The following is a 27,157-nucleotide window of genomic DNA, read 5'->3' as shown; positions in this document are numbered from 1 at the left end:
TCTTGTGCTATATAGAAAATGTTTTGATGTAGTCTATATGTGCTGGTTTGGCCCTTATCCTCTAGTTACCCTCAGCCCAACGAGGCATGGTTTCTTACTGGGCAATATAAATATTAGTTATGCTATACTAATACTGTTATATGAGACTGGATGATGTTTCAGATGTTTTTGTCTCAAACATGAGTACAAGTTATAATAGAACCCAGATTTCTTTGCTAAAGAAATTTATGTCTAGTTTGCATTTCATAGTTAACATGAACTTTTAAAATAACTTGGTATTGGTTAATGGTTTACAATATAATGTTAACTTCGGTAGACTTGGATGACTGGTATCTAATTGGACATCAGATTTAGTAACAACCTGCCTCTCTTTTTACGCATCAGGGTAAAAAGAGAGGCGGGTGAGGTTATGTACCCATCATGCCTACTGCCTACCATACAAGCCTGTGGGGGCAGTGCTATGACCCGGGGTTGCTGCAGTTGGTCAGGTCTAGGTTCAGCAACGTTTTGTGGCCAAAGAATGAGGTCAGCTGACTACCTGAATATACTGAATGACCAGGTTATTACATCAGTGGATTGTTTCTTTCCTGATGTCAGAGGCATATTTCAAAATGACAATATCAGGATTCATCAGGTTCAAATAGTGAAAGAGTGGTTCAGGGAGCATGACTCATCACTTTCACTTATGGATTGGCCACCATAGATTCCAGACCTTAACCCCATTGAGAATCTTTGGGATGTGCTGGAGGACACTTTGCGCTGTGGTCCAACTATCCCATCATTATGAATGCAACTCTGGATGGGAATAAATATTGGGACATTGCAGAAGCTTATCAAAATGATGCTGCGGTGTGTGTCGTCATCAAAGCTAAAGGTGGTCCAACGACAAATAATATTTTTTTTGGATGGGCAGTGTTGCATCTGGTAAGAAAAGTAAAACGTAAACACCATCAGAAAACTATAATTTAATGTTTGTTTGGTGTTATTGATGTCAAATAGCAGCCTCTGGTTATGAAGATCCTTATTTGACACAAGATATGGAGGTGAAAAGGTTGGAGTCAGATTAGGAAGAGGCCACATAAACACATCTCAACAACCATGTAAATAGTTGGTGGGTGACTCACAGCCAGAACCAAAACCTTCATTAAAAACTGTGATATTCAATTCCCCAAAGGGGAGATTAATTGAATTAATAGTTGTTCATGACAAGAGTCATGAATAGTTCTTTTTATAAAAACAGTTTAAATGGATCTGTAGCCTTTATCGCCTAGTTATGCAGGGTGGTCGGACAGGGACATTGAATAGGCTAATGGGATTATGTCAGTCTGAATCGGCCTTTTCCAGGGCTATTCCACATGCTTGCGTAAAGCTTGTGTGCTCCCTATAGCAGATGAAGCTAATACTTAAGCACTCTACCATAGATAATCCTATTGTGTATTCCACGCTACAGCTTATGTTATCACTGTCCTCAATAATACACGTGTAGTCATATCACTAGTAGAAAACACAGGGATGCAATGGGAGTAAAGGCTCAATGAATAATCCTCATCTAATCCATTTATTTTAAATACATGCGCTGCCATAATTAATACATAGTGACATGTCTGTGAGTCTAATGAATGCAGTTCTGCCTTTCTGAGCTCTGTATTACTATTAGTGTGTTTTACTTAGTTTTTTAATATTTCTTGTTTTTAGCAAATGCATGTTATGGTAAAAACGTCATAGTTTTTCCAGTTACAGGCGTGTTTATTTTGGGAGGAAATTGATTCTTTTAAAACCTTAACAGTAAAATGAACTACTGTTTATCTCCAAGGAGAAAAGAAGTGTTTAATCTTGTTTTCCTTGTGTCACATGAAAATCAGCCAGATCACAACCAGCAGTATCTAGTTTTAGTGCAGCTGGGGTTATTAGAGACTACATGGCACAGTGTCAGGGCTTGGCTGAGTGGATAATGTAAGTTTAGACTCTTTGATTACTTTTTTTTCGCACTAATTACTGATTTGATTTTATGGCAAACTGTTGTGACAGTGTGCAGCAGACAGCCTTGTCTAGGTCACTTGCAGGACAAAGCTGATTATTTATTTACTGAAGGTAAAGATAAGATGGTTGTAAAAGTGTCGACACTGGCAGGTGAAATAGACTCACAGTGTCAGTGATTAGCATTTTGTTAACATATCTACACAGGGCAGGGTTATGTCCACTAGAAGTAATAATAATTAAAATGTGTTTCTCTCCCGCTCTCTCTAGCTCCTTAGTGTAACTAGGAATGCAGTAGTGTCACTTGCAGACCGCAGTGTCCAGGGAGCCCTAAAAAGGGAAGGAGTCTCACTTTGATTCCTGGCAACTTGTGAAGTTGTGTGAGGCTAAATTAGGCCTGGTTTCATTGACTTCCAATGCCCCAAGTCCCAGTGGCCCTGCAGCCCAGAGGAGGGGAAACTGACTGGTTTTCAGAGTTTCTCCAGATAGTGTCTGAGTAATCTGAAGTGTCAGATAGATAGATGATATGATTAGAATGCTTAAGATGAGAGATTACATCTTTTAATAAAATACTGTGGAAATTAAAAAGAGTGCTTCAAATGTTCTTCAAAGTTAAGCATTTTAATATCATTTAATCATTATGATAAAAAGAAATATGGTAACTGTAGGAGCCATGTCCGTGCTTGAAAAAACTAATTGATATGTAGGTGACATCATTGGTTTGGTTGGGACAGGTATAGGTAGAAACCTCCCTTCAGGTGCTGTTGTTGCTAGCTGGAGAGGGCAAACTGTAACTGGTCTGAGATTGAAGCTGAGACTTGTCTTGATCTTATTTGTTTGAGTAAATATTATATTTCATAATTAATTTGTTCAACCAATTAATTGCTCATTATTACCTATTATGCAATAATGGGTAAGGATAATGTGCAACCTGCCCTGTGTGTTTTTTTTTCTGCTGATAAAATGCTTGTTGTCTGCCTCCCACTCTCCTCTGCTCTCTCCCTTTTGCTGTGCTGTCCTATTTGATTGACTGTGTGTCTTTCTCTGTGCTGGCAGTTGGAGACAGGTGCTGAGTGCTGCTGAGTGTTGCTGTGTGTGTGGGCTCCAGAGGCCTGGTTCAACATTCCAGTGATAGTTTGACAGACACAGTTCTTAGGGGAGAAAAAGGAGGAGGCCAAATGCTAGTACTAACCTCGATGAAGAAGAATTGAAGGGGCAAGTGAAATCCTGCAATGATGTGCCTGCTGTGGAGGGATTGTGATACTGCAACTACTCTCTGTCTTTTTTACAGAAGCCCACTTCCTGATCTACCAAGTTGTTTAACTGCTTATCTGCAAACTGGTCTAATGTCACAGACACTTCCTCCTTTCATATGCTCAGGCTGCAAGCATGTGTACATCAGACACAGTGTGTACACACAGTTTGAAAATGGAGGGAAAGAGGAAGTTATAACACAGTGGATGCAGAGAGAGGCGGGGAAAATAACTAGTTGACCATATTTGGCAGTAGCAGATAATGCAAGCAGAAGATGCAAATGTGATAAGGACTGGTTGTCATGGAGATTTGATGTTGCGCAGTGATGTTTCGCTGTAAACCTGACCACATTTGTGGTATGGCCGTTGCCAAGCAGAAGGTGCTATTATGAGAGCGAGAGAGTAGAGAGAAGTAGGGGAAGAGAGATATGAAGATGTTAGTTCATCCCACAATGCAATGCGTCAGCATGACCTGTGTGAGAGTGGCTTCGTCTGTCTCAGTGGCACGTCAGCGACAGACACAGACATAGGTAAGCTCTCTGTAAAATCACTCTCAGTAGGATGAAAAGAATGAACTAGATCACACAAAATGGTAACTCGATAGTGCAGTGATGTGTTGTGTATTTCCTCCTGGGTTTGTTTTTTTTCTGTTTGTTTGTTAAGATAATTATTTTCTCATTGACCTCTTTCAATTTGCGAAGTTTTTCTCTGCTAGAGCAAAGCCAACGTGCGCAACACTGTCTTATTTTCCCCATCTATGGGCTACAGAAAAGAAGTCGGAGCGAAAAACCTTTTTGCAAAGGTTGTTTCCATTCGTTTTCTATTTACAATATGTCCAAGATAAGCTTCAAGCTTGAATGCTGCATACACATACACAGACATGCACAGTGGTGTCAGATGGGGACAAGACAGTGTGCTATTTCCTCTCTCTGTATTTCAAACCTGACAGCTTGAATTGCACCTGCTTCCCCTCACTGCATCAAAGTGGAAAAAAGTTAAGTGAAAACCACAAAGTATGCAGCAGGAACAGTCTGTCTGCGTGGAAATTCAAACTAGAAAAGGTGTATTTGTCAGCATACACAAATCTATTACTTGTAAAAGTTTGTACAGACGTTTCGTAAATTTGGTAGCATGTTTATAATATATCTGTTCACATAGGCTAATCTTTACATAGACAAAAGTAACAGAAGAAAATAGCACAGACAGAAGTTGTTTTAAGATATGATACCTTATATTACCTTAAAGCACTGTTTTGCTTTCTCACTCTATACTATACTCTAACTATAATGAAGGTCTGTGACATGGAATGCGTCTCCCTGCTACGGGCCTTTCTGCAAGATTGTCTGCCATTGCAATTGTTGCTGTGATGGTCTGGAATAGGAGTGTAATGTGTATTTGTGGCCTTAGTGATAGATGAGCCGTCAGAGTTTGGCTCACAAAATCTCTGAGACATTTCCTCAGTGCAGTGAGAGTTCACATCATCCAGCCAGTGTCATTTACAGACGGCTGGGAAATAGCAGAGCGCTGAGATGGCAGTGAAACTTAAGGTGGAAAGCTGTGTTCATCAGGGAGGATGAGTAAGGGTTGAAGGCAAAGATTTTATATAGTATATGAGTGTTTGAGGGGAGTCATCCATCCTAGACTGGCCTGAAAATCCACGTCGAGGTTTGGAGAAATATTTTAAGTCTCTAAAACCACTCTTTGCTGACTCACTTCACTTAGATGCAATTTTAGGACTTGCTAAACATATGCACTATAATACAAAAAACAGTAATCACAATCAGCACAGCAGAGGCGGACATATTCTGATTTGTGTGTCGTACATGGATCAAGCTCCTGTTATTGTTATATTCAGATGTCAAGTTCCCTAAGAGTAGCCCACTGATCTTTAGTTGTAAAATTGGTAAAAGTCCCCTTTAACTACACTGCTCATACACTAACCGCTTCCTGTTTTCGGTTGGCTAACATTAGTATCTGTGAGAATAGTTTGCTCAACCACTGTGTGCTAATTCCTGATGCTCTTTGCTCATAATCAAAACTCAATTACAGCCTTTGATCACCTAGTGAGAACGTGTCATTGAACACGTATGGAGCAGGAAGATAAAATATATGGTTGATTTCACTTTAGATTAAGAATTAGGAAATCAAAAGGAGAAACAGGCTTATGTTGTACATTATTATAATAATCAAATTATATGCAGAATGAAAATTTAGTTTTGAAATTGAATGAACAAACCATCTTGGCTCTGCACTCATACCTCTAATTGGATGAGATGAATATGGTTCTGTGGCTTGTGACAAAAAGAAAAGTGGTATTTATAAGGGGGAAGTTCAAGGGGAATTTAGATGTAGTCATAAGTGAGAAATACTGATGGGAGGACAGAGGCAGAGAAGGCATAGTAAGAATAATAATGAATATGAAATATGGACAAGCAGTGCGTGGAGAAAAACAAAGATGCAGAGGGAAGCAGAAGCACCGGTGTACACTCAGCTGCAGCATAAGAGGGGGAATTCCATGTCAGTTTCACAGAGAATCTAGATCTTTGGAGGTGTTGCTAATGTGTCTCCTATTGAGCCAGAACATCAGTCACCATGTTTCATTATTATGGGTAAAGGGGGACCCCACTTGAAGGTTACTGTGACCTGCTGTTTCCAGTGATTACCAGTCAAACTGATTGTTTTGCTAAACAAAAGACATACTGAATGTGTTGGGTATGTGGGCTGTTTTGATGGTTTCGAAATAAATCTAAATGGTTAGAAACTGATCAAGGCAATATTGTTGTAGCTAATACTGCCACTGTCAAATTAAATGAACTTAGAAAAGTATTATAATGGTCTCTTCCTATTGTCTGAGGTATACAACATGTTTATTGTTCTCTCTGAATGTGCAGGAACATTGCACCACAATATTGGCTAGGTAAAAGGTTAGCACTGCAGCTGGGGCTCTAACACAGATTGTCACCCCAGGTTTAAATTAGAGATGTTGTTGTGTAAATTAGAGACGACTTATCACTAGCTTTGTGTTAAACTGTGCAGCAGTAGAAAGTGGTCCGGAGAGAGAGGGAAGGGGTTCAACAGAAAAACAGTTGAGCCGTGACGGTTTTACATAGGAGAAGCATCAGGCCATGTTTGCAGTATTAGTCTGAAGGTGTGAACTCAAAGATCGCAAAGTGAATTCAGCGTGTGGAATGTGCTCTCTTTGTAAAATAAAATGCATAACTATTTTTGAGTAATGTAAATATGTGGCATTATGAATGCACCCTCTCGTGGATGACAATGAAATGACCTGAGTCATAGACAATATGCAGGATCACTCAGAAAACCTGGCATCAGCACACAGCTCAAAATTTGTAAAGATTCCTGCAAATGCAAGAGCCAGTATCTCCATGGCTACCGGATATTACTGCATCAGTTCCAAATCAAATTCTTGGAGGCTTCTTTAGCCTCTCTGTCTTTTTCCTGAATGTGAAGGTTATGGTGGCAGAAGTCTTGAGTCAACAATACAGAAAAGCTGGGAACAGCAAATGCTTCGGTGTTGTCTTGGTTAGCCTTTTTATGATATGGGGCTGATCAGCAATCAAACTGCAATGGTTTGCATCTTCGTGGATAAGGTAGTAATTTGCAATGTGTCTACATGGTCTGTGTTATTTTGAATGCATAACTTCATACTAAAGGAGTCGTGTTTGATTTCAGTGTGTCCTGTTATAAGTGTGGACAAAAGCAATGAGTACAATATTGAACTGAAGTGTCTGAGAAAGATAGAGTGGGGCATCCAGACAGAAGCCAGACCTAAGCTGTGGCATAACTCCCTGAAAGTTTTTCCATAATTCTTTCTTCCACAGTCCTTAATTCATTCTTTCCAACTGCTGCTTCTCTCCTTATTAACTCATTAAGTCATGAAATCCCTCGTTTCACCGTCTGTCTGACTGATCTCCCTCGTTCCTCTTTGACTTTACTTAATATTCATCTATCACAACTTTTATTCCGACTCTTAATGTGACTTTTTTCTCTCTCTCTTTATCGTTTTGCTTTGTTTTCTAAATATTTTTCCTCTCTCTTTCTTTTCACTAAGCCACCAGTAGTGAACCACTACTTCCTGGTTTTGTGTTTGAGGGGCGTGGCTAGCCTTCAGTGAGGAAGAGAGGGAGGGAGAGGGGACTGCAGGATTTGTATGCCCAGTGCAGTCAGTGCTCCCTCCTCCTCCTCGTCTTCCTCTCCTCCTCCTCCACAGCTGTTGCTACTGCCGTCCATCGAGCACCACTTTCCTCGGGCAGCAGACAGACGATACAGAGGCTGGGGAGTCAGTTGAGACACAGCCCAGCCCGTCTCAGCACAGCTCAGCACAGCCCAGCTCAAGAGGCAGGGGAGGGGAGAACACTAGCGCACACAGCCAGCACTGCAACGCACACACACACAATCACATACACAAACACTCCTCCTCTCTCTCCCGTTCTCTCTCTCACTCTGGTGCTCAGCTCTGCACAACTCCTCTACTCATTTGCTGCTGATTCACTCGCTCACTCGCTTGCCTGTCTTCTGCCAGTCGCTCTGCCTTGCTGCGCTCTGCCTGCCTGCCTGAGAATGGTCCAGCCGGTGCCTGGGGGTCTGCTGTCGCGGCCTGTCTGAACACACGCATAAACACACAAAGTCAGTCAACGCGGGGAACCACACACACGTACACTGGAGAGCAATGTGAGAGGTTAGTGCTTGGTTCATAACCCTCCTTCTAGTCTCATTGGTTTATCTAGATCTTTCCTCCTGTGTGTGCTGCAGTCTTTACTTTCTGAAAGTAAGTGTCTATACAGTGGAGCATAGGTAGAGATATGGGGGTCGTCTGCCTTGATGTCTGCTCCGTGTGAATGTGTGTTCAGTTTGTGGGCCACAGGGTTATTATCTATTTGTTACGGCTTGTTTTCTAGATCTCGCCACATATACACGTACACAAACAGACACACACTTAGACAGATTCCTGGCTCAAAACAGACAGTCACACAATAGAGCTACTTCCTGAGGGTGACGCTAGTTAGCAAAGAAATTTGTTGGTGTTTGTGCACACATGTGTGTGTGTGTTTGGAGGGCTGTGGTTGTTCCAGGAAGCAGTGAAGAGGATCAATAGATCGCCCACTCAGCTTTCATTCCCTTCGTCTGACTCAACACTGGACATGTTAGGAGTTATCCTGCATGCGCTTGGTAAACGGAAAGAAGAAATAGATGTGGGTACGTTTTCATTCTCTTTTCTCCCTTCCCTTCCTTGCTGCGTCAGCCTAAAAGGGGAAGCATGGTTTTGCATGTGTGTATGTGTGTTTCTGTGTGTACTGTGGAAGGCAAACTCCCGCCCCGCTGCATGTAAAATATGTGACATGTGAAGCTGCTGCTACCTTATATGGTGAGCACAGTATTTCAGTACAGTAGAATCTTGCCAAGCATTCCGGGTCGCGGGAGGAGAGAGTGTGTGAGAGGGTGACTCTGTGTGCATTTGTGTGTGTGTGTGTGTGTGTGTGTGTGTGTGTGTGTGTGAGACTAAGTGAGTGGTTGCATGCGTCTGACAGACAGGGAGTAACCGAGAGAGAGGAAGAAAGTTGAAGAGAGAAGGAAAGAGGGGCAAGTACGAGAAGAAAGCACGCAGAAGGAGACCCAGTAAATGGGGGGATTTTATTTGTGGCGTTTAGACTGGAGTGAAAGTAAGTAGTGTCTTCATTTATGTGGTTACTTGCGATCGGCCTTTCTGGACTTATATATATATTTATCTGCGTAGATCATACTAATAGTTTTTTGTATGGTATACGCGCTACAGGATCTAGCACCTAGAGATTTCAACTTTAAATTCTAGCGATTTAAACTCAAACCTCATTTCTCATTCTCTCATCTCCTTTCTTTGCCCCTTTTTCTCCACCTCTGTCCTCCTCTGGGTTGGGACAATGATGAGGAATGTTGTTGTTGCGATCTAGAGGGGTTCAGGGTGGCTCAGACAGTAGCACACTCACTATTATGTGCGCACATGAAAACATGCACAAGGCAGACAGATGTGTGGCAGATTGCATTGTTGAGACTTTGTCACATGTCAGTGATAGTCTTGCTGCAGGTAGACTGTCAGTTTCTGTCAAACACACGCCTAAGGAACACGCTGTTGTTGTCAGTGTGAATGTAGGAGGTAACAATATTCTCTTAATAACATGCACTCTCTTTGTACAGTTGTATATGTGTTTTAATTCAGATGCAAATCGATCTGCATTTATGCATGTTGCATGATGCACTATCTGCCCTACAGACAGGATTACGTGCATGGCAAGCCTTTATCTCACAAGGACTTGTGTATACTCCTACTGTGTAAGGATCACATTTTAACCCCTTTGAGCAACACTTTGAAACAGCTTTGGCAGAGAAGGACACCTTCAGCTTGACATAATTACAAGCTGAGTTGAAATGATTTGACTCCAGCACATGCACACAGTTTCTTATTACATCAGAACCCAATTGACTTTTTACCCTCCTGTAATACACACCTATTTGTATTTTCATTAAACAAACAGTAATAATGTCCAAGCTTCTGTTTTCAAACGTTGTGGCATGGAGAATAGAAAGCCTACATCCACTTTTGGACTACACAACCGTGTTAATAAGTAGAATGTCAAAGCTGTTGGTGGAGTCAGTAATAAGCGTCTAGTTATTTCTTTGTTGTCCAGTCCAAAGGTACATGTACAACAGAAGCCTGTCCTTCTTTTCCTTCAGCTCCTGCTCACATCCCAGATGTCTTAAAACTCTCCATCTCCAGAGACAGACGGCTGTAACATTTAATAACACTCTCCTGCCGAATAGTCTCATTCTCTTTCTAGCTACCTTGCTACCCGAGACTTTGTCTTTATCATTGTCACTGCACTGTGTCTGTTTGCGTCAGTGTATTAGAAGCATACTGATTAACAGTATGCTGTAAAGGAAGCTAGGAAATGTGCTGTGCAAGCCACATGGTCCATGACATATACGAACTGACACTGTAGGTGTATCCTCAGTATTGCATCAAAATCAAAACACGTCCCACTACTTTTCTTCAATTAACCAAACTTTATTTATCTTTATTTATTTATTTTATAACTTTCATTATGCTGAGAAATGAACCACACTCCGTTAAAAAATACAGCAAACTGATGCAAAGCTGTTCTCAATAACTGTGATTTTGACAGTTTGTGTTGCTTTCAGCAAACTTATTACTTATGTTAGCATACAATTCACATCATCCTAATATTCACAAATTGTTCTCTTTCACTCACACTTTCTCTTAGTTTTCTAACCTATATGTTCATGTAGAGATCAGCTTTGTCTCAGCGCACTGACAAAGGCAAAAACTGTGAGCTGATGAGCCAGTCATTAAACCATAAGGCCGGCCATTATTCTCACTGCCCGCTGACTTCACCATATCCTTACACACATATGCGCACAAAGGTGCAGTGTTGGACACAGTCAGATATTCGCCACAGCTTAAGAATACTTAGTGTCAGGCCACACAGAGTTGTATGTGTTTGTAGGTTTGCATTTGTGTGTCTTGTCAGTTCTTATGTGTGTGTGTAGCTTTGTCCATGTTTACAAGAGATCTCATTGTCTCCAGAGGTTTGCTCTCAGAGAAATAAACAGGCATTGTTTGTTGTGCGTTCCTTGCCTAAGACTCACTTTTAGAACCACATTATTTAATAACATATAAGTCAGTAAAATGATGAGACTAGAGGAGACGATGACTTCATAATATTGTCAAGGAGGATAGGAACAATTCTGAAGAGGATTATTTGACTAAATAATTTATTATTCTGTTCCCTTCAATGGAAAGTGCTGTTGCCCTAGTGAACATTAAAGATCTACTTACCTAAGAAAATACAGTTTACTCAGGCATGTAGATGGTACTGCATAGATCGAGGACAGTGCATAAAGTAGTATCCTTTAGTGTATGTTTAGTAGACAGTAAGAACATGCTCACGTGTATATACAGTACCGAATGCAGCAGTGTGTATGTCTATATGGAAAGGTCAGTGAGGATAATATCGACATGCTATATTCTGAGCACATGGAGCAGCAGCAAGGTCTGGGGTGTTGCATTTCCTGCAGCGTCCTCCACTGTGATGACCTGTCTCAGCACACTGTCACCCACCACCACCACCACTCCACCTCTGTCAATATGCTGAAACTACTCCTTTTACTGAAAAGCAGCAAACCAGAAGAGACGAACGCCTGTTTCTCTGCAGTCAAGGCTCAAAATAGAAGCTCGGGCTGGAAGCAATAGTTGGTTATGTTGCCATAGCACATGTTGCAATACGACATGTAGCAAATCTGTACTTTACTTTAGCGTCAGTGACAGAGTGTAGTGCATTACTTCACCCCTTCTTATACATCTGTTTAGAATACAGTTTCTGGTAATTCATGACCTGTAGTGTCAAGCTATGGTAGACTAGACTAAAAAGGTGCCACTCAAGCATTTTTCAGGAAGTCTTACCATAACTATGAACCACACCCTCTTTCGTGTTGTCTCTAGCAGTTAGTCTCAATGACAACTTCAAGACGAGCCCACATTAACATGTTGCTTTGATTGCTCTAATTTTTTCAAACAGTCGAGACATGCCTTTTTAACAAAACAGCTTTTTGTGTTCAAGAAAACTTCACAGTGTCTGAGCATTATCCTTCACAGTCCACTGTGGACATAACTGGCAGGTTTTATGCAACGTTTGCACTTTTGGTAGAGGTGAGGGTTGGATTTCGACAGCATATTTAATTTGTGGAGATCAGATTTGTTGTGTGACTCATCCAACAAAAAGTGGAAGATGGGCATGCTTGCTTTTCGTGTCAGAAACTGTTTGAGCTGTTGAGGCATATGCTATCATCACATGACCATAAGCTGATGGTGATGTGCTGATATTGAAAACATAGTTCCTCTTCTTACAGCCATGCAGTGTTTCTACCATGTGTCCTAAAGGGCAAAAGGAAACGCACAGCCTCCCTTGTGCGCTCATCGCCCATCTTCCCTTCCTCCAGTGTGGATGACCTTGCACCAGCTTATAAGACCTTGGAGTCTGAGGGAATGCTGCTGAGGATGCTGGAAGAGAGGCTAGGGCAGCGTTGAGGTGGTGGAAAGACCAAATGAGCCATGGATCCACAAATTTAAACAATATAAAGTCTGTGGTTAGATTAATAAAATAGGTCATATTAAACAGTCAGTCAGTGCATTCGAAATGGATGCCTCTAAAACGAAGATCAGTGACAGTTAAAGTGAAATTTGATAGAGGGAGTGGCATACTGACAAGAAAGACCATAAATAAGAAATCAATAAGGGAAGGATGCTCATGTCCAGACATGATGGATCATAATGAGACCTCATTATCACTTTGGCTTTGTCTTAGACCAGACTACATCATCTCTCTCATAGAGATGTGCTCGCCTGACTTTAATAGAAATCCTAGAGACGGATTAGGCAGCCAGACAGAATGCAGGGGGCGTCTGCTTTTCATGCATCAGGTCATCACATTCTCTCATTTGATTGAAGGTAGCCCCTAGCACCTTCATTTGACAAAAATATCGAGTGTCTCTATTCCATCTCATTAGTTCATGTCCAGCTGTGTGTTGAGTTCAGTCTGATGAGGTCAGACACAGTTCTTGGCCATCTGAATTTACCTTATTATAAAGTGTATTTTTGTAGAAAAAGTGTGTTGCTTTCCGTTCTATCAGATGGAGCTGTAACAATAAATATAAGTAACATCAATATTATATGATATTAAAAACACAGGTCTTAGGGCATACAGAGTTACATGGGAAGATTAAACTTGGCTGACTTGCTATTATCACACCAACGAAGCTGAAATGATGAATGAGTAAGTTCATGGGAATAGAAACCGGCCCTAAGTAATGTAAACATAAAACTGGCACGGCGCACGTTGGACTAGTTTTATTCCAAAACATGACACTCATTGTAATTGCTCTTTGTCAAATATATTTTTGGCGTAAGCAGACAGATAAAGAGAAATATTGCTTCTTCTAATTTTAAAATATCAGAATTTAATAAAATGTTGTGAGCTGATGTTCGAAAACATTCAGCAGGGAAGTGATTTTTTTTTAGTTTGTTTATATTTAATTGAAAGGTTCATGTTATTTTAGCCCCTTGCTAAATTGTTCAACCTGAGAGATACATTTACTCTTCACTCTATTAGGTTCACCTGAACAATCCAATACAGCAGCTCTGCCATGAATTAACATTAACAAAGTTAGAATGTTTAAGAGGTTTTTTTAATGTTTCAGACACCCTACCTAAATAAACGTGGGGGAAACACCTCTTACAAACCCTCCAGTACGACTCCACCAACCAGTCTGGCCTCAATAATAAACATGACTGCCTAAACATTTTCATGTTTATGCTAAATATGCAAATGTCATTTGCTACTTTATTTTATTGTGAGGTCACCCAAGGTGAAACAGAGCAGTTTTGTCTTTCTCTCCAACATATATCTATATTGCTGGCTCATCATGACCTGTGCTGCTGCAGGGCTCTGATATAATGTTGTGCAGTGTTGCAGTGCTGTAAAGTTAGAAGCAGTTCGTAGCAATGCTGAAGGTGCACAAGCTGTTCTGGGAAAAGCGATTTCTCTACACTGGGTGTGGTGAGTTACCCTGCCTGTGCGATAAGAGCAGAAAGGGCCCCCGGGAGCCCAGTCATTCAAATTCCCCCAACAAACTCTGTACAATGGATTCACCAAAATAGAAACCACTGGCAGCATTACAGAATTCTGAGTAAAAAAACAAAACAAAAACAACCTAAGATCTATTTTTCTTGTGATAAATGGAAATTTATAAAATAGAAATAATAAACATGATATTATCTCAGCGGGCAAGTTCACATCTGTGTGAGATCATCACGTCTGGCTATACTGATAGTGGTTCATATGAATAATGTTATCTAGAATCTTTCATGAAAGGTTGATTGTTTGAAAGACTTTTTTTTTTTTTTTTTTTTTTGGAGAAATCAGACAGTCCTCGAAATAGAGTTAGCGAACTGCATGACTACGCCGTTCAGCCTCTCTCTCTCTCTCTCTCTCTTTCTCTCCTTCACCAGCAGCAGGCAGGTCAGCTTCCTGTTTGCTCCTCCCCCTGCTCTCACCTGGCGCAGGGCCCAGAATGTTGCTGCAACTCTGCCGCCTCTGATTGGTCCCCACTCTCACACCGCTTCGCAAGAAGGGAAATGACTAACCTATTCTCCCTCATGCCCTGCCTCGACTTCCCCCTTACTTTCACTCTCTTCCTTTCTTTCATTTCTAAATACATTTGCAATGGCTGGCTTTGCAGTGCTCAAATGTAAGTGATACAGGCTTTAATCTGATTTTCCTACATCAACCAGAAGAGGTGGAAAGTTGTGAATAGCTGCTTTGTGTATTTCTTTGTGCGTATGTGTGTGTGTGTGTGTTTGTGAGTGTGTGGCATGGCGTGATGAGTGTGTGCGCACCATGTGTGTTTAGAGCGCAGGGAGGGTGAAAGTTTTATTTGTTTTAGCTGACACCCCTGCATTTCTGACATTTTTACATATTATTCATTCCCACAGCTGCGTAGCTGCAAAGTGGCATGACTTTAAAAATGTCTGCAGGTCAGAACCTCTTATGAAAGATAAATGTGTATCATGTAACTCATCATTCTCTCTGTCTTTCCCTCCTGTCGATATATTTCTCTCTCTCTAGAGGAAGTGCCTTCCCTGATGTCTGCTGCAGCTTTGACCTGCTTCTACAGCTGAAGCTCCACCCTGCCCCCCGCCTCGCTCGCTTGCTGCCACAGTAACACGAGTACAAGGACAGCAACCACACCCTCCTTGCAGCCAGCGCTCTGACCCGCTCATCCATCTACCACCATCACCATCCACTCGGATTCCAGCCTCAGCTCTCCTTACCAGACGGCCCCGCTGCCAACTGCTCTCCACCAGCTGACCAGCCTTACCACAGCAGCCCAACACACCACCAGACCCACTCAGCATCTCACCCACCTTGCCTTTAACCCCCGCCTTTGACCCTCTAGGCCTCCACTTGGTCCTCAGTGTCCTTAACCTTTCTGTAGTAGGCCACACCAAGACTATCACCTTCGTTGCCTGCTCACCTGCACCTAACCCAAGGGTTTTGGTTTGGCTTGTCCATCTGTTTGCCACTTTGGCTTGTCACTGCTGTGAGACCATTCAGCGAGCAATAAACTCTCAGAAAGAAAATTCAAGCCAAGAGCGGCCACTTAATTTTTAAGCTAAGTTGTCTCCTGGATATAATCATTTTTTTAGTTGTTGTGTCATTGGGAAAATGATCCAATAACATCAACAGCTAAAATTGTCCTGTAACATTTCACTTTGGACAAGGAGCCCTCTCTACCCATAGGAACTTTTCTTTTCGAATGTTTCATTTCAACTTCCGACACCAGTACCGCAGACTTTAACCACAGCACCAAATAAACAGATAACAAACTTAAAGTTGAGGATTTAAACACTAGAGGTACTTTGGTCACGCTTAAACAGATCTGGGCTTGGAATAAGCGTGTCGCCATGGCAATGAACATCGCACATATCCGTGACACAAAGTGGCTCACACTGGAGGTATGTAGGGAGTTCCAGAGGGGCACCTGCTCACGCTCCGACCAAGAGTGCAAGTTTGCTCATCCGGCCAAGAGTTGTCAGGTGGACAACGGACGGGTCATCGCTTGCTTCGACTCACTCAAGGTAAGAAAGGAGAGGTGGTAAACACAAAGTCAGAGTTCAGGCAGGTCAAAGACGACACTCAGGGTATTCAATCTGACAAGAATCATGATCAAATATATGGCGTTATGAGATGGAAATAGCAGTAGCCTTGATCGCATGCTACAGTGCACCATCTGGCTGCACCATGTGCTCCGCTCGGTCCCACCTATTTCTGGTCAGGTGACTGCAACATGTGATTAAGAGCACAGACCGGAGGGGGAGTTGTAGATTTTTAGATTTAGGAAGCAAAAGTCAGGCGTTTGTAACACAACACTGAGGAATTTTCCAGCACATATTGAAATGTTTTAGCTGCTGTTTACTGTACTTATTCCAAACAGGAGTTACTTGTTTACTTTCTTTACAGGAATTTACTACATCAGCACAGTTACTTTGTAAGACATATACAGTACTGCGCGCCCGTTTTGAATAGGAAAACACAGGTGAATAAGCTATCACATGTACAAACTTATATGGGTGCCCTGAGCACAACATATCTCTATAGCCAGAGAGGAACGAGGCGATAGCGTCATCATGTAGCTCTCACCCAGTCAAACCACTTCCTTTGCAGAGGCCTAGGGGCAGTTAGAGGGGGTTTGTGTGTGTGCCTCTATATGTGTGTGTGTGTGTGTGTGGTTTAGTAGGTTGGGGGCAGATATGGGGCACTGTATGCAGTAATTTTCCATTTTTAGGCATCAACAGGGAGGCAGGAAAGCAAACACCTCTTTTTCTTTCTCCCTTTCATATTCTGTCTTTTAATTGGAGCACACGATCTCTAGAGATGGGTGGACCTCAACCCGAAGTTTCCAGCACGGAAACATACAGGTTTTTGGTTGTATGTGTGTTGTTTTGCTTCTGTCCCTGCAGACATTGATGACTCGTGGTCATTGGCAGTGTGTGAGCAGGGCAAGGTTAGGATGAGGACATCCTAAGTGTGTGAGTGTGAGTCTACTCAGAGGACACTGTTTATAACCAGATGTGGACAGAGGAACATTGTCAGGCCTGAGCTGAACTCTTCCCAAGTTTCCTCACAGTGTGCTAATGCCTGTGCATGACAGAGTGTGCGTGTTGTTGTCAAAATTACAAAATTACATTTTAAAAATAGCTTGTTTATCACCTGTTATTCCTGTTTTATATATTTGTTAAATGTATCTATGGGGATTTCTGCAATGGTTCTTATACAAATTATCACCCAAACTTCCTGTTGTAAATGTTTATCACAGTTAACAGACCTTCTTCCTGGTGTGTCAAAATTTTGGACTAATTTGTAACCTGACCAACTCACCTTGTGGTGTCCATCTTGGTGTGTTCTTCATGAGTTTAAATTCTCATTCACGTTGAGGTAAAGGTCATCCACTGGAAAGGGGTAGCTGGCAGATTTAAGGAGGCTTTTTGGAGGAACCAAGGGACCTATTTTAGTAGCATATGGACAAATTTTCCACTAGGACTGTGTGTTAATAGAGGTGGGTGATACTTTTTTTAACAGTTGTCCCAATTGTTTCCACGGAGGGTCTTTAAAACTCACAGTGGAAACAGTAGGAAAAAGCACGAGAGAGTGCAAAAGAAATGGAGAATGGAGGAAACGAGTAGTGAAGGCTGTTGATTTGTTAGTGACATGCATACACCAGTAGAAGAAGGCTCAGACACCTTCACCACATAGGTGTGATTTTCCGGTTTTGTAAAGTGAAAAAACACTTGTCCTACTTCGCTTTCACATAGATTGAATGGTTGAAATAAATTCTCAATTTAGTTGCGCTACATGAAGCCAAATCACTCCCTATTACTTGTCTTGCACCCTCTTGGACATTATGTGCACATGCTTACAGCCCACGAGAGAGGATCGACCTTCTTCTTGAGAGGTGTATAATTAGAACAGGTCTCACATGATCACCAGTGCATAGCTGAGCAGGTCACACCCAATCCCAGTCATTTCCCCAGAAGCCACTCTCTCTCACTCTTTTTCTGGCCTTCTTTTAACACACACACCCCCACACACACACACAAAAAAACAGTTTTACACACGTTAAAACGTGTCCTGCACTAAGCAATGCTTGTAGAGTCCATACTGTGCAAATTAGAGCAGGGACTATATCTGTACCAGAAATAGCAGAAACAGTTAAATTGCAATTTGTGTTAACGGCAGTAATCAGATGTGGATGATTGCCTCAAGGAAGACAATCAATCAGAGCTAGGTTTTCATCTAGGCCACAGAATTAAAACTAAGTTTGGGTGTGTGCATGTGCAGTATATGTGTAGTGTGTGGTGCTTGTTAGGCCTTAACCCCACAGTGCAGACCTTTGTGTTGCTTGTATATCTGGTTGGTGCAGCACAGACAGCTCAGCTATGTCGAAGCAGGGTAAATATTTAGAGAAGGATAATGAAGGCCTAGACTCCCTGATTCAAAAGTCAGCTTTGTAACTTTGTCTATTAATGAATAACTAGTGAGCAGACAGGTTAGGCATGATATGCTGATTCTAATCCTGTACAAATAGCTCATATTTACAGCTAGATCTTCTCCAACATAAAGCAACAGATTAAGCGATGAGACAAGTGGAAAGTGTGATGCAGCGTATATTCCTGTGAGCTGCACTAGGTCTGACAAAAATATAACTAGGAGAGTTTAAAACGCACCCGATATGTCGAGGAAGTACCCTACTTTAACCTTCAGTGTTCTCTATTTGCTTCACTAAAGCATGCCTAATCAGATTGGAGTATAATTGTCAGCTCAGGTTGCAGAAGCAAGTGAGCTAATGCCTGCTTCATTAGTTTATACTAGGATGAGTCTGAAATGATATGCGTTGTTCTCTATAGTAAACGAACTGTACGACTGCAGGTCTGCCCCACCCACAGAGACGTACTGCCAGCATATTTCACGTACTGTGCCGTTCTGCTTTTCATTTGATGCAAGCCTAATCTAGTCCACTTGTCCTTCACTCGTTTTACTTTCCTCTGTTGCCCATTTTCCTTCTCCTCCCTTTTTGGTAGCTGCTTCTACTTGATTTCCCGCTCAGTCTGGTTTTTGCCTCATTTACTTCAGGCCACACCCATTCATGGACAGGATGGGTCACGTTACACCACTTTAGACACACTTCTAGTCCCACACACACACACACACACACACACACACACACACACACACACACACACACACACACACACAGACACATACGCAAATAGTCACAGATAAACCCATGCCGTGTGGGTTTTTGGGCTGGAGTAACATTAACTGCTACCTTTTGTGAACCCACCAGGAACAGCAGGTCCTTGTTTACCCCCAACACTACCATTCATGTCATAAAATAAAGGAGTGATAACTGCCAAACATAGACAACAGTATGACTACACACACACACACACACACACACACCTACACACACCTACACACACACACACACACACACCTACACACACACTAGAGACTTTGCACTTTGTCTACCTGCCAGCCTGACACACCCACTGTCATCATGTCTGAGTTCTGAGAAAAAGAAAAACCAAGTGTGAGCCTGTGCACATGAATTTGTGCTACATCTGTGTTAGCCATGCTCTTGCAGTGGATTTCTTTGTGTTAGTGCATATTCTGAGCCAAGATTACATTCCTGCAGAGCACAGGGCGGTAAATACCTCCTATTTATCGCACTGTGTCTCCATTTGTGTCTCTCTCTCTGTGTCTCTATCTGTCTTTCATCTCATTTTTCTCACCATATTTTGACACCATGTTTATAATTAAGCTGGTTAGATGGAGCAGACAGGTTAAACACACATGCACACAGCAACACACACACACACACACACACACGCACACACACACGCACACTGAGTGGTAGCTGGCCAGGCAGACGTGGGGGAAATATTAGCCACGTTGATGGTCGACAGTGTTTTGAATTATTTCAAATAAATTGTCCAGCCAATCTCTGGGCAGTAAAATGAGTTCATCGAGCTCTTTCTGTGTGTGAGACAGTTGTTATGAGTTCAGGAGGCTAATGTGTATTTGACACAACTGTCACACGCTGCACACTACAAATAATACACAACATGTCATTCATCATGGCCAGTGAAGCACTGCTAAAAGCCAGAGCCACAGAGCACAGTGTAGTTTGTTTAAAGTTAATTTAGTTTGGCAGTCTTTAATGAAGAGTTATTCTAGATGCTGCAATATAGAAACATGAATGTGAATAAACATGAGAAAGAATGATCTCACATGTTAAACAACTTATTATCATGAACTGATCAAACGTCCTACTTGAATGTTGTTGAAATAGATTCAGACATAATGTAAATGCGGTGTTTATCTGCAGCCACAGATGGACACGTGGAATCCAAAGCCACTCGTAGACGTGTTATCCCCACGCTGCATGCTTCGCTGCGTCCTCGCCAAAAATCACCAGCCCAAACTAAATATTGAAAAGCAAAAGAAAAATGGAAACCTACTCATAAAAAATGTGTTTTTAGGATAAATGTCCCGCCACACCTGTGATCAGCACAGAATAATAGCACTGTACTAAAGTCCAGTCAGGGTGCTGCAGTGATGCTGTAATTCAGACAGACACTGTTTCCTGATCTATATGAGCTTTTGTCCTCTGCAGTGCACACAACGAATCTCCATCCTAATTGGATTTTTAATAAAATATCTGGGGGTGCAGCCAGAATGACTGTTTCTTTTCTATAAATTAACGAGCGACAGATGCAGCTTTTCAAGTGATATAGCTTAAACTGCTTCTGTTTGGCTGTGCTCAGTTTTCTCCATAACTGCTAAAAATGAGCAGGGTCACATGATGGGGATTTTTTTTTTAACTAACAGGATCTATTACGCCTCCTCTTTGTGTTCGTGTCACAAACTTACAAACAAATATGCAGAGACGTTGTCTGGTGTGCTCATTTTGTGGTGTGCGCATCCTCCTCTGATCAGTGCGGCTGTGCGTTTTCTCTGTGAGCTTATGTGATGGAAGATTAGCGACAACAGCCCGTCTTTTCTTCTCAGTGTCAGCCGTCCCTGTCCCCCCATGACACTGGGCCCTTTTTCAACGCCACTGATACAATGATGGCTTCTCTGGCCTTTCTCTGCCTTTCTGTCTCTCGTGTTAACAAACAAACATGCCATAAAACCTCACATAGCCTGAGGGTTTGGTTGCTGCAACAGTTCAGAGATACTGACAGATCATAGCTCAGATTGTGAAATGCGAGGTTGGAGTAGTGTGGAATATTGAAGTCTCAACATGCATCTGCATGTAGTGATATTCATTTTAGTTATTGGTGATGTTAATTGGTTTGGTTGTCATGGTATGGTTATTTAATGCTTAATGTAGACTTAGCAGTTATAGAGTTAACAAACATTTATTCTTATTATTAGAGAGGAGTCAGCCCTCATCATGCCTTTCTTTCTTGACTTTATTTTAAGGGAAATAAAAGTGGATAACTAGATGATAATAGGTGAAAGAGTTTTCTCAGTGTATCTTCAGCCTTATGACTGATCTGTTTTTTTCCCGATTACCTCTCTCCATCTGTGTTCTTCTCTTTCTATTTCATACTCGTCAGATTTCTTATTACCTCTCACATGCAACCAGTCGCATATCCAGTCAGTCAGCTTAGCTATTATCCCCCCATTAGACAGGTGACAGAGGAGCTCGAGGGTACAGCTACCCACTTAGATTCAACTCTCTCAGCACCTTTTCACTATGCTCTGCTCTTGTGCCAGCTGTTAGGTCCATTAGTCAAGTTTACCATGCCTCTAACTTCTCTGTTGATGCTGTGTTGATGCCAAAATGTGAATGAGTGGACGCCAGTGACTGGTGGCCGTCATGAGACGGAGGAGAATGTGAGGCAACAAGGAGAAACATAACTGATTGTTTGTCCATCTGTTTTTATCGCCCTTAATTGCTCTCTCTGCATTCCCTCACTGGATTACAGTGTCGGGGTCTGTCAAACCCATAGCACCCGGGTCCCTTTTGTCTTATTTGTGACATTGAAATAATGGCCTGAGAAATGAAACCGCTTTGCAGGAAACACATGACATCCGGCCATTTTGTCAAATCAGAATCAAATATGTGTTCTTTGTTTTTTATTTATTTATTTGTCTACTTGACCTGAAACAGTGGCACCACCTGAGGTCCAGTCATTGTTACCCCTCTGAGTCTAATGCTGAAGGCTACTTTTAAAATGTTTTTTAAGATTATTTATTTCTATTTGCAGTTAAAAAGCATGAACACATTGTTTCTCAGTTCAGTTTTATGAGTTTCAAACAGTTTTCTCTTTTTTCTTACTGTATTTATCAGTAAGTTGATGTTGGAGTTTTGCAACCACAACTTAAAGAAGAAAGATTTTTTTTTAAACAATGTAAAATAGCTTCAGAAATAAATTGAATTACCACTGGCAGGCGTTTTTCTTCTTTTCAAGAAAATGCAAATTAAAGAGCGAAGATGAGGCCAAATCACTTCATAATCTGCAGTAAGAGAGAAAGAAAGAGGAAAACATGCTGCCTGTGAGCGCCAAGTCTGAAGGAGATAATCGCACACAGAAACAGGATTAGGCCAGTTGACAGTGGGATTAGAGCTGTGGATAGGATTACAGTCTGTGAGATCAGATTAGCATAATACATGCCAGATTACATCTGTTAGTGCTGCAAACCAAATTATTCATCCGATTGGTGCTTATTACTTGGCCACCGATGGAAGAGACTTTATCAGTTTGTTTCTACAATCCCGATCTTACAGAAGTGGGGGGGGGGGTTGAACCCTGTGCATGGTGATGGTGGAGGTAGTGGTGAGGGATAGAGCGGGAAAACAGAAAGCTGGGATCAAAGAAAGATATATAAAAGAAAGAAGCAGTGACATGCCTCTAAACTTTTTTTCACCTTTTGAAGTTTTAAGACTCATCACAAAGCTGCCACTCGGAAGCAGCAGAAACATGGATGAAGTCTGCATAAAAGAGAGGAAAGACGGGGAAGGCATACACTTTTCTGATCTTAGTCAAAGGATTTTTCTTTCTGTGCCTTTGTTACCTCTACCTTATATGATCTCGCTTCCTTTCTCTTCCACTTTTTTCTTATCTCTATGACAAAGGTCATTTTTGCTGTTATACCAGACTGTTATCTGAAGCTCATAAAGAAAATGTCTGTAATGTTTTCTTAAAAAATACATTTTCATATATAATTATAAAAGTGTATTTATAAATACTTTATAGTGAGACGTGGCTAATTAAAAATAGCAAAACTGTAACCGTTAATATCACGTGTCACTAGATTACTCATCTTCCAAGTTTTAAAATGGCTGATTAGGATAAATGACTGGCCTGCGTGACTACCAGACACAATGAAAAGAGCCACCTCAGTCATTTCATGACAAAACTGTCGTTATTGATGCCTCACTGCTGCCTGAACGTTTGGATTTCGATGCCATGACTCTTTTTTCTCTCTCCCACTGGGAAGCGAAGCTCGCTGTTGATTAAATGAATATTCCCAGGCCTCCTCACATACTCACACCCTGAGTACTAGATAGCTTTCATAAAGTGCTGCTGCTCAAATCGATACCTGCATGATGGCTCTTTTATTACTGATAATGAAAAGTACAGAACTAACCTTGTTAGAGGCATCGCAGCACTGAACAGAAAGACTGTAGAGGAAAATAGGCGTAAATTAAGTCACATGAAAGTGTGTTTGATTGAAACAAAGAGTGAGAGCAAGAGAGAGCAGAGGGGTTGTCAGAGAGAAAACAGGGAGGTCTAAGTTTGGAAGCAGGGCTCCTGTGTACGTGACATCTGACCTGAGGCATTTCTGAGAACCAACACCCTCAGAGGTGTGAATAACTCATTGCTATGTGTGTGTGTGTGTCTGTATGTGTGTGTGTGTGTCTGTGTGTGTATGTGTGTATCTATATATACTAATCTGTATAAATAGGTTAACGTGGCTGCTACTGTTTGTAATATGTACGCATGTTTATGTCTGATCAGCTGAAACTGCTGTCATTTGCACTGTGCACATTATTTCTTTAAATAATTTCCCAAAACTTCGAAATCCACTCAACATTTCCATCCACATGAACATGTTGTATTTATCTGGCTAACCTCATTACTCCCTGTGTGGTCTGTGTTGTGAGCTCTATATACACGAGCCTGTAATCCTTTTCCCTCCATCGTTGCTTGGTGAGGGCGGTGATGCATTACCAGGGGCGTATTGTAACTATTATCATAGATTAACACTCCCTCCCTTCTCCGTATCTTCATAAGCCCCACTGGTCACATCAACTCTCTGACCACTAAGCTGCACAACATGGATAACTGTGTGCATTCAGCCCCAGCAGGGTGATACAGTGTAGAAGTAGGTATGAGCTTGTTCATGGCCTCATACTATATAGAAGTACAAGCCCCAGCAAAGAAACCCTCTCCCTCTTCAAAAACTGCTCATTTAATGCTGAATTGAGTGACAAAAAATCAATTGTACTCTGCTGTAAAAGGGTATTATTGATTATGAATTGCTGATTACCTTTTTAGATATCTTAATCTTTGCAAATGTACTGAAGTCGAGATTACACCACCACATCTGAATGTTCTTATTTTCTGAATATGTTTCCAGTCATTTGCATGCTGCTTTGCTGACTGTCAGGAAAATTCACTTGACAAGTCAATGTTAGATTATCTGCACTTGTTCAGTATATTGACTGAGCTGATATGTTTTACATATCATGCCATATTTGAGTGCACAGTAGACAAAGAGACCAGCCAGTGGGCATGGTCCTTTGAGTCTCCACTGTGCTCCTGTGAAACAAAGCTTCTTTCACAGTGTGTGAGGAGAAAGGGCTTTCATCTCTGTGTATGTTTAGACAGAAGTCACTGGAACGTAGGGCAGAGACCGGTGTAGCTTCGCACTAACTGAGTCTTGCACCATAACATCACACTACAACAGTAGAGCTCGAGATAAGAAGGGAAGTCATTTGGATAAAGTGTAACTGTAATTTTAGTACATTCTGAAAGATGGCATCAAATACATTACCGTATGTAGGACAGACACTTAAAGGTGATTCTGCTAATCAGTATGTGCAAAACAGCTGGTAGGAATTGGTTTATCTGAAGCCCACAGGAAATGTGACTGCATTAGTTGTGACTAACCACTAACCATGCAGTTTTTACTCCAGGTCTCTATGAATTATTAAAATAAAAAGAATTTTATATTGACATATACAATCTGTAAGAACAGGGTTGGACTAGTAGACACCATGCCTTTGTTTTGCAGCTATTAGCAACGAGGCAACACAAGGTAATATAAAAAATATTTATAGAATAATTAAAAGTTCACTTCAAATGGGTAAATGCAATAGAAAATAAAATTGCATAATTTAATTAATACAATAATTACACTTTCAACATATAATGTGAAAAAATAATCAATCAATTCATTTAATGCAAAGGCCATGGCAAACAGAAACGTTTTCATCTGTCATTTAGTAAGAATGTAAAACGGCTTAACAGACCTCAAGGGTTCCAGATATGTGGTGCATAGAAACTGAAAACTGCTGTTTTGTTTCGACCCTGACAGGAAGCAGACCTGTTCCAGCAACCTGAGAGGTCTGGAGTATTCATAGCAGATCAGTATTTTGGCCTTAAACCCTTTGGCATTATGTAAACCAACAGAAGTACGCAGTCACCGGTCAACAATGTTGGGAGCTGCTGGCTTATTAGAAACATTCACTCTAGCCCTTTAGTAGAAAACAGTCGTCTTCACCTTTCCACTGTTTCACTCCTTATTCTTCATACACACATACATCAATAAATGTTGTTGCATGCTTCATCTCTTCTCCTCCAAAGGATGGGATGCTGCCCCACCCAGCATTCTTTACACATTGGTTCATTGTTTGTCTAAATCCCACACAGTCGCAAAAGCGGGGTGTGTTCTAAGGGTGAGATACAAAATGTTAGGAGAGAGTGCAATGAGGGTGGGACATGTTATTACAACTTGTCATCAATCAAAGTAAGCAGTAGCCTGTGGGATTATTGTTCCTAGTTTGGTCTGGAATTGGGTCTGATCTCACCAGGTGAAACACAGGCTCCCATCATTAGTACAAAACACAGTCTGTGCTGAACATAAAGAAGGCAGGAGAAGTTCAGGACAGCAGCAGGAGCAAGTTGTGAAGAATAGGGTTGAGTTTTTCTGTAGAATTGAAGACGACAACATGACAGCTTATTGAATTTAATAGTAACTGAGCTTGGTGATAATAGGGCTTGAGCCAAGCCATATTATACAGAAAATGTGAATCTGAGGTTTTTTGAAATTTCATGTTTGTTTTTTTTTGTTTTTGTTTTTTTTTGTCATAAAATGTGATCTGACCTTCATTTAAGTCAAGAGTATTAACAAATAAAACATTTCTGATCTTTCATGTCTTTATTGAGAACAACCATAAAAACCCGATAGTGCTAGTGGGAAAAGTATATGAGGCCTTGTAATAATGGCCTCCAAAAAGCTAGTTAGAGTCAGGTATTAGCATACCTGGAAGAAAATAATTTTGGCTTATTGAATTATTTTAGACTAGACCTACTTTTGACTGATAAAAACCACTCAAAAACATGCCTCACTAAAGAAAGCTTTCAGAGGATCTACTATCAAGAATTGTTGTTTTACATAAAGCTGAAAAGGTGCGATTATAAAAGACTTTAGAAATTCCCCAGTCTACAGTTAAGAAAACAATTTACAACTAGAGACACTTTGGCACTGTGGCTACTCTACCAAGAAGTGGGCGGCCAGTCAGAATGACCCCAAGACCATAACAAACACTCATCAGTGAGGTAAAGGAGCAACCCAGAGAGACAACCAAAGATTTGAAGGCATCATTGGAACTGGCTAACATCTGTGTTCATGAGTCTAAAGTAGGTAAAACATTGAACTAGCAGGGTGTCTATGGCAGGACCCCACAAAAGAATCCGCTGCTTACTAAAAAAAACATTGCTGCACATCTGAAGTTTGCCAAAGGGCACATTGACACGCCACAGCAGTATTGGGAAAATGTTTTGTGGACGGATGAAACTAAGATTAAACTATTTGGAAAGAACACACATCACTACATCTGGTGTAAAAAGGGCACAACATTTCATTATGAAAACATCATCCCCACTGTAAAGTATGGTGGAGGAAAAATCATGACTTGGGTCTGATTTGCTGCGTCAGGGCCTGGCCAGCTTGTAGTGATTGGACGGAAGATGAAGTGTTTAAAAAAATTCTTCA

At 41.3% G+C, this 27,157-nt stretch overlaps 1 protein-coding gene across 26 annotated transcripts in view; it reads left to right on the top strand.

Moving 5' to 3' along the window:
• The first annotated feature begins 3,659 nt into the window (after positions 1-3,659).
• LOC113171789 (muscleblind-like protein 1) overlaps positions 3,660-27,157 on the top strand; it is a 38,136-nt gene continuing 14,638 nt past the window's right edge. For 3 of the 26 annotated variants that reach the window (XM_026374492.2, XM_026374485.2, XM_026374484.2), the window contains exons 1-2: positions 7,450-7,929; positions 14,927-15,939. In XM_026374492.2, the coding sequence (XP_026230277.1) occupies positions 15,766-15,939 (174 nt within the window). In that variant the 5' untranslated portion in view covers positions 7,450-7,929; positions 14,927-15,765. Of the gene's footprint in view, positions 3,761-7,447; positions 7,930-7,989; positions 8,448-8,538; positions 8,912-14,362; positions 14,550-14,926; positions 15,940-27,157 lie in introns of those variants that run through there. The other 23 variants (XM_026374498.2, XM_026374486.2, XM_026374497.2 and 20 more) reach the window with 16 other exon arrangements.

The sequence above is a fragment of the Anabas testudineus genome, chromosome 17, assembly GCF_900324465.2.
Source record: "Anabas testudineus chromosome 17, fAnaTes1.2, whole genome shotgun sequence".
Taxonomy (NCBI): Eukaryota; Metazoa; Chordata; class Actinopteri; order Anabantiformes; family Anabantidae; genus Anabas; species Anabas testudineus.
This window is presented reverse-complemented; position numbering and strand designations above follow the sequence as displayed.